Raw genomic sequence first — 9,051 nt, 5'->3', positions numbered from 1 at the left:
GAAATCTGGGTTTTGGCAGTGGAGCAAAGAAATCTCATATCAAACACCCATGATCAAATCTCTTGGTAAAATAATTGCCAAAGTAGAGCTAAAAATTTCCCTATAGTATCTCTGTAAGCTCAGGTCTTTGGTCTAATCTAGTTTGTGCCATTCTTTTTAAAGAAAATTACTGTATACTGAATATCTGTTTGCCACTCAATTTTTGTGATAACAACACCATGGGTGTTTATAGTTGTGTCTATAATGTATTTATAATACGTATCTTTAAGGTTTTAGAAAGGTGGCAGATAGGAACAGAGTTATAAGGATATAAAATAATGAGTTGGTTTGCATGAAATAAAGTTTGGTCTGTTTATATACAATGTCATTCCCATGAATTGCTCCACAGAATTCACACAAATTGTGGGAACCTGTATGTCTGACCACTGATGTTCTGTAACTTTCCAGTAAAGAAGTATGAATTCTTCCTCACTCAGTGCTGTAATCACTTATCATCCCAACCATATCATTGATTCCTCCCCTCTCCATCAAATGACCATGAATTTGTCTCAAGAATTATAAGCTTGGGGAACCTGGGTGGCTCAGTCAGTTAAGTGTCTGACTTCGGCTCAGGTCATGATCTCACAGTTTGTGGGTTCGAGCCCCATGTCAGGCTGTGTGCTGACAGCCCATAGCCTGGAGCCTGCTTTGAATTCTGTGTCTCCCTCTCTCTCTGCCCCTCCCCGCTTGTGTTTTGTCTCTCAAAAATAAATATTTAAAAAAATATTAAAAAAATAAGCTTGTATTTATTTCCCAAGACACTGCTAACTTATGAAAAACTAGTTTGTGATAAGAGGAACAATGGAGAAAAAAGAGGAAATAGACATAGTCAGTGTTCCCTTCCATCTTTGCCCTCATTCATATCCTTCTATTCCACTGTTAGCTCTGATGTTGGTACCATCTCCAGAACATCTACCAATGGCTAACTGGTCTGTCTGAATGGAAGAAATGTTTTTTTTCCTCCCTCCTTTTATTATGAACAAAACTTGAGGGATTGAAGGAATAGATTTGCACATTTTGTTTGAGATTTTCTGATGAGTTGGGAAGAGAATGTGACTCAAGTCAAAATATCCTCCCAGGGTGGACGCTGTGTCTGCATTACATTACATTACATTACATTACAACTGGGGCAAAGAAGGAAGTAGATGAGTCAGGAGAAAGAATATACAGAAGATGCTATTGATGTGATTGGTGCTTTGTCCATGTCACTTTACAGAACTGTGTACCTACTCTTTGCCCCTTATGAGTGTTAGCTACTCATCACTCACATTTGCTGCTTACTTCAGGTTATTATTCTCAAGTCAATTGGAACTGCTTCACCAAGATTATGGCCCCTGCTCCCCAGGAAGCAGACCACAGGCAAATACCAACTCTTTCCTTCCTAAAGCTAAACTCCAGCTGGAACTATGTCCTTGATTATCTCCTTGCCATGCCTACCCTTTTATTTTCTCTTGCTCCTTGATCAACAAATAGTAAACAATTCCCAAGAAAAATACTTCTCTGAATCTGTAGTGAAGGTACCTAGAATGCCTGAATGTTACCTTCATATATATCATGAATATTATGGGGTAGGAATAGGACTTAAAAACTGCATGACGCCAGAGCTGAGATCCATTGCCAGGTAAGGCCAGAGGAAAATATTTTAACTTAAAAAAGTTAGATATTTTTACTAATGAAGCTGTCCCAATATCTTCAAAACACATAGTCTCATGAAGATTGAGCTCTGTGACCCACAAGAGACAGGCACTGATGGTGTGACCTTTGTCAGGAAACACTACATCAAAGAAAGGCTTTCACTACCTGAGATGGGAAGTCTTCCCAAATCAGAGAGATTATGCCTCTGGGATTCTGTACTTCACAGGCAGTATTGCAGGGAATATGAAAGGAATGAATAAGGTTTGGAAAACACATGCAGAGCAGAGCCATAATGGCCACTTAAGGAAATGGTGTCCCGCCCACTTCCTCCCAGTGCCCCCAAACCTGGCTGTTTGGAGTGTTGGTTGATAAGGGCTAATAGCTGCTCCCATTCTCCAATGACTTGTCCTATGCCTCATGTTGGAAAGTTATCCTGACTGGGGTGTCTTGTAGCAAATGACTTCCATCTGTTCTAGAGAAAGTGGTGCTTCCAGAAATAGTTACACACACGCAATATGAAGTTCTGTGGATGAGAGGGTAAATTTTCCTACTGATGAAACAGAGAGAACGCTGGAATTCTTGTTGCTTGTCTTATGTTCTCATTATGTTACCTCATTTTCAGCTCAAAATATGGTTTTCCAAATCAAGTCACCCTTAAGTTTGCACTTGGCAAAGAGTTTTCAGGGAAAGGGAATTCAGACTCAAATCATTCTCAGAGACTGACTCCTACTAATTGTGACTTCTCAGATCCTACTGACTTTGAGAAAGACTTATGGGCTGAGGAGAGTTCAAGAGGAACTTAACTGAATCTGAAATGTCAGAAGCTAAATTGTGACCTGGTTCACTACATTGCACCCGTTCACCACATTGCACCCGTTCTCATTTTAATTTCTCGCAGTTGGGCTAGACTCCAGGACAAATTTAGGAGACAAGGCTAAGACAAGAGAGCTCATCAGATCCTTATCCATGCCAGAATGTGACTACAGCCCTTTCTACCCAAGTACAAATTATCAGAGGAAGTTAAGGATGGAAAGAACACCTTCTCCATCTCCACTACTTCAGTTCATTATTATTTATTATTATTACTATTCATTATTACTTAAAGTAAAATTTATTTTAAGTAAAATTCCTTATTACTTAAAGTAAAAGAAGATTTTTTTTTATTTGACTTATATTCCGAAGGCAAGAACTATTATCTCTGGATAAGACTTACTAAGAGAAAGATAAAAAGCCTACTGTTTCAAAGAATTCATCAGTAACTGCGCTCATTTGTGAAATGATATCACTTTAAGAACGCATGTGTGAAGGGCGCCTAAGTGGCTCAATTGGTTTAGCATCCAACTTTGGCTCAGGTCATGATCTCGCAGTTGGTCAGTTCGAGCCCCACATCCCACTCTGTGCTGACAGCCCAGAGCCTAGAGCCTGCTTCGGATTCTGTGTCTGCCTTTCTCTCTCTGTCTCTTCCCCACTTATGCTCACTCTCTCTCTCTCTCTCTAAAAGAAAAAAAATAATAAACATAAAAAAAGAATACATGTGTGAAATACTGTATAATAAGTCATCTCATTTGAAACCAAGGGGAGGTAATTGTCAGGGAATTATCAAACTTCACTTAAATGTCATGAAATTCCTTGTTCCTGGATTCAGGAATGACAAAGGCAAATGCAGTTTTGTTGGTATCTTCTCTGTTCAGGTAGAGATCAGAAAGGACAAAGGTGATTTGACAGCACGACTTCCATCTGAAGAAGAAGCTATAATAGAAGAAGCTATAATCCTGCTTTCTGTCTGTAGCAAAAATGTGGGGTTACAGGACACAGCTCTGTGGGTCCTCCTACTTCCCCAGAGGAGGCCAGGAGAAGATATCTCAGAAGCCTAATTATTCAGCAGCCAAAGGGACCCTGGGGAAGCGTTTTCCTATACAAATAACTTACCAATTAGTCCTAATAGCACTCTTCAAAGATAACATTTGCATCAGGTTCTATATGAAGACCACAGTTGCCTCTGCCCTTAATTCCTGGTGCCCCAGGTAAGGCTGGGGTGACCATGAGAGAATGAGAGGGAGAGAATAGGGAAGAAAATAAAGATTCCTCTTCTTGGAATACTCTTCCTTCAAGTAGATGTTACAAGATGGTGAATAGAGAACTGAGGAAAGCTATGTGTATCCATGGATTGTGTCCAGTGTAACAGATTCTAACAGAAATGTTCCCTAAAAAGAAAAACTCCCTAGAAAATACTGACTCTCTGAGATATGCAGTGCTTTTTTTGTTTTGTCTTGTTTTATTTTTAAATCGTGGGTGCATATACGCATAATCGAGAGATCCAGGTTGCTACCTAGACCTTTTTGGTAGCCCAGGGTTATCAATATTATTTTTCCTACAACAGGAATATTCTTTGGAAGAGGTGGGAAGAGGAAGAGGCTGCTGTTGGGAGTACAGGTGCAGGGCAGGGCCATCATGACATACACAGGTTCTGACATCACATCTTTTCCTCCTCTTCATGCTATTCTCTACATTCAGTTTTCTTTCTCTCATATCTCCCTATGTTGCCTTTCTGTCCTCCCCTTCCTCTTCTTTGTGCTTTTTGCCTTCAGTAATTTGATGAAGTCTCAGTTATAGGACAAAACTCTGTGTGTGTGTTCTTACCTCTATGCCTAACCTTAAGAATTGCCATTCCTTTAAGATTTGGGGTGGTCACAGTGTAAGAGCTCCACTGGGGGTAAGACCCAGTCAGGACTGGTCAGGAATATCCACCTTTGAGAAAATATTAGAGTTTGGAGGGCCTGAGGGTGACCACATATGCAGGGTGTTGGTGAGTTATTGGTCACTCTTAATTGGACATTTGTTTGGTAAAGGCTGTGCTTCGATCAATCAGCTTACACGTTAGCCAATTAGTATATCAGTAAGTAGTATTTGGAAGCCAATGTCAATACATAACTCAGTTTAATGTCAGCTTACCAGCCAGTTGTTGCATCACTGTGTTACAAATAAGACTACTAAAATTTCATTAATGACCGGATAATCTATGTCAAAATGTGTCTTTGCCTCCAGGAAGGCTGATGCATTCCCATAGCAGTCAATAAAGAAAGCAACGTTAGCACTGGATTGAAAATACATCCATGTTTCAATTGGGTGAGTTAATTAGAGCCCCTAGGTCTGAGACGCTAGTAACATGATATAAAAGACAAAACATTTTGCATTAAGTTTTGCGCAGGAGCCTGAGTGATGCAGAAGAGACATATGGGACTTAGCTACAGGGAGAGAGCAAAGTGAGGAATAAGATTTAAACACACACACACACACAAACTGTAAGGGACATAAGAAGGAGGGAATAGGAAGATGACAGGATGGAGATTACATCCAGCTGAATGTTAGGTGCAAGTGCAAGAGAGGCAGAAATCACCAGATGTGCCCAACCACAGCCAAATGAAATGAACTGAACCACGTATATGAGTGGAAAAGTAACTGTGTAATGTTAGCCACTGAGGCTTTATAGGACTTTGCCACGGGGCAATTTGTTTTAGATTGTCTAATTGACACATTAACTTTCATAGATTTTATATATTAGTTTAATAATTAATGCTACTGTTTTCATTTTCGATCGCTGTGCAGCAAATTCCCACAAACAGCTGCTTAACACAAGACTTGTTTATAATACCACAGTCCTGTAGGTCACAGTCTGGTAGGCTTGCCTGGGTCTCTGTTAGGGTGTCATGAAGCTATAGTCAAGGCAGTGGCAGGGCTGGGGTCTTGTATGAAGGTTCTAGGGAAGAATCCACTTCCAAACTAATTCATGTTGTTGGCAGAATATATTTCCTTATGGCGATAAGTCTGATGTCCCTAATTTTTTACAGGCTGTCAGCTGGGATCTCTCTCTGCTCCTAGAAGCTGCCTGAATTCCTCCCTATGTGGTCCCTTACATCTTCCAACTAGCAACTATCTGTCACATTCTTCTCAAACTTTGAAATACTTGGGTTTTCATTCCACCACTAGTCTGTGAAAAATCTTTGTTTTTAAGGGTATGATTAGATTAGGTCCACCCTGTATCTTCTTTAAATAATAGCTTATTTCATTTTAATGACCTAATATGATTACCTCAGGTAGAATTTAGGAATTGAAAAGAAATAGTCACTTCTAAGTTTCCATCTGTTGTCTTCAGCACCAAAAGCAATGCTTCCTTGAAGCAAAAAGTTTAGTAATATAACAGTCCCATGGGGTTAGGAGGTACCTGGACAAGCTTCAGGCACCCCTCTCAGGGGTTTCCTGAGTGAGTTGGTCCTGTGTGGTTGCATAATATACTTACCCACACAAATTATTATAGTGTGAGCTATAATTCAAGTATGTAAGGTATTATCAAGACAGAGCTTATTTTTGTGACAAGACCATGAGGTTTGTGTCCTTAATGCCAAGTCAAGTCCCTCATATAGGTAGGTATCACCAATTCCTATTTGGAGAATCAGTGGACACATATTGTGAATGGTGGATCCAAAATGAAAAGACTGACTTCTTTCCTACACTATAAAATATGTTCACCATAGAGAGGAGAATAAACTAGATGACAGAGACAGAGATGGACAAAGAAACAGATATAGATGGACTGTATTTTAGAAATGGTGGATTAAATACAATGTAGTATTAAAATTACTTTTGACTTTTTCCTTTTTATTCTTTAAAAATTTTTTTGTTTATTTATTTTTGAGACAGAGAGAGACTGAGCATGAACAGGGGAGGGGCAGAGAGAGAGGGAGACACAGAATCTGAAACAGGCTCCAGGCTCTGAGCCATCAGCCCAGAGCCCGAAGCGGGGCTCAAACTCATGGACGGCGAGATCATGACCTGAGCTGAAGTCAGACACTTAACCGACTGAGCCACCCAGGCGCCCCTTTTTTTAATTCTTTTTAATGTGGCTACTAGAATATGTAAAATCACACATATGGCTCAAATTATATTCCTACTGCACAGGGTTGGTCTAGAGAGAGCTTTTTTGTTTCTTCTCAGGGATCCACCATGTGGTCCAACATCAGTGCTGCCCCTTTTCTACTGACTGGCTTTCCAGGTCTGGGGATATTTCGTCCTTGGATTTCCATCTCTTTCTTTGTCATTTATGTCTCCATACTCCTTGGCAATGGCACCATCCTCTACCTTATCAGAGAAGACCACACTCTCCACCAGCCGATGTACTACTTTGTGGCTCTGTTGGCAGCCACAGACCTTGGAGTGACTTTGACAACAATGCCCACCGTGCTTGGTGTTCTGTGGCTTGGTCACAGGGCAATCAGCCAAGGAGCCTGCTACTTTCAGGCCTATCTAATCCATTCACTCTCTATTGTGGAGTCTGGAGTCTTGCTTGTTATGGCCTATGATCGTTTCATTGCCATCCACAGTCCCCTGAGATACACCTCCATCCTCACCAATGCTAGGGTGGTGAAGATAGGTCTGGGGGTTCTAATGAGGGGATTTATACTTATTGTGCCCGTAATCATCACCCTCTCTGGATTTCCCTACTGTGGATCCCATGTTCTCTCTCATGCTTTCTGCCTACACCAGGATGTGATCAAACTGGCCTGTGCTGACATCACCTTCAATAGACTCTATCCTATAGTGCTGGTCTCATTAACGGGCTTCTTGGACTCTGTGCTTATCCTGATCTCTTATATTCTAATCCTTAATACTGTCATGGGGATTGCCTCAGGTAAGGAGCAGGCTAAGGCTCTAAACACTTGTGTCTCCCATATTAGCTGTGTTCTGGTTTTTTATGTCACTGTTACTGGGTTGACCCTTATTCATCGATTTGGGAAATATGTGCCACATGTAGTTCATATTATCATGAGCTATATTTACTTCCTCTTCCCCCCATTTATGAATCCAATCATCTATAGTATTAAGACCAAGCAGATAAGGAATGGCATCAATCGCCTTCTCTCTTTGCATAGAATTTGATTCTGATCTATTTACCTTAGAGTCTGTCCCCACTGTGGGATGTGTTTCTTGGGAGCATGGACTATACAAAGCCAATGTGGCTCACAGTCAAAGGGACCGGCATTCCTGGCATTTAAATGACACAGGCTCATCACGCTGATTCTTCACCCCTTGCCCCCATCATACTCCCAGGGACATTGACCTTAGTCCTGGTGCTTTGTTTGGTAGGTTGGTTTGCTGTATACTGTCATTTTTTAGTCTGTCAGAATTATTTGTCTTCATGGTTAACTGAGGTCAATGATATTTGAAACGGCTGCAGAGTCTATATGATCATAGGGGAGTAAAATAGCTTGAAAGAGTTTCCCAACACTTTGTGGAAAACAGTTAAAAATTTCTTGTGTGCTTGAGAGTGCATCAGAGATGACAGAGGGTCTTAGAAAACCCTAACGGTACTGCATGGCACTAAAGTGGATCAGAAGGAAATTAGAATAAGATATTCAGACCAAGAGAGGTCTTGCCACCAAAACAACCCATGGCCAAACAAGCGCTTGGATTCCAGCAGTGTCAGCATAGCTAGATGCCCACCATGGATTAATGAGAAGGCTCTGAGTTGATAATATGTGGTGTCTTCAAACTTATGGGCTGACGAATTCAAACCACTGCAATAAAATAAAGTTCCATTTCTTGGACACCTGAAGTTTTGTTCTGTGATATGCACTTCAGAACCTCAACATATGCCTAATGAAAAAGGGATACTAGTCAAGGAAGCATTCCAATATGTATGCAGGGGCAACATTTTGTCTTTTTTTTTTTTTTTTTTTTTCTGGATTGAGTGGATGGTAGTGAAATGAACTATTTTCAGGAAATATTGTAATTTTCCAGATTTAAAACACTTAAGATATTTAAGGAAAGCTCTTCCAGGGCTTCCCAGGCATTTTATTCCATACAGGGGTAAACATGATGAGAATCTGTCCATGAGCGATACAGGAAGAGAAGCTATATTTTATTAGTTCATCATGAGGTAAAGAGGGCTAGGGAGAATGGTGTACATTCAGCAAAATTATAGAAAATTGTGTTGGCAAATAAAATGCTAATGTATTCAATCAATAATTAGTCCATGACATACATTTATTTGTTTATTTATTTATTTATTTATTTATTTACTGGAAAAGGAATTGTCAGGATCCCCAGAGTAATTTCCTGTAACCAACAGATTATCTTGTAAAATAATTTATTTCTCCCTTGAAGATGGCTATTTATAAAATAACCTTCGAAAAATCATTGACTTAGGGGCACTTGGGTGGTTCAGTCACTTAAGTGTCCAACTCTTTTTTTTTTTTTATATTTTTTTTTAATGTTTATTTATTTTTGAGACAGAGAGAGACAGAACATGAACAGGGGAGGGGCAGAGAGAGAGGGAGACACAGAATCTGAAACAGGCTCCAGGCTCTGAGCTGTCAGCAC

The 9,051-nt window shown here is 40.2% G+C and overlaps 1 protein-coding gene across 1 annotated transcript; it reads left to right on the top strand.

The window, feature by feature from the left end:
- Positions 1 to 6,675: 6,675 nt before the first annotated feature.
- Positions 6,676 to 7,608, top strand: LOC123602503 (olfactory receptor 51B2-like). Its single transcript, XM_045486986.1, has one exon. The coding sequence runs from the start codon at positions 6,676 to 6,678 to the stop codon at positions 7,606 to 7,608; it is 933 nt and encodes a 310-aa protein (XP_045342942.1).
- The last annotated feature ends 1,443 nt before the right edge of the window (positions 7,609 to 9,051 follow it).

This window comes from Leopardus geoffroyi, chromosome D1 (genome assembly GCF_018350155.1).
Source record: "Leopardus geoffroyi isolate Oge1 chromosome D1, O.geoffroyi_Oge1_pat1.0, whole genome shotgun sequence".
NCBI lineage: Eukaryota > Metazoa > Chordata > Mammalia > Carnivora > Felidae > Leopardus > Leopardus geoffroyi.
Note: the sequence above shows the minus strand (reverse complement) of the source record. Positions and strands in the feature narration are given on the sequence as shown.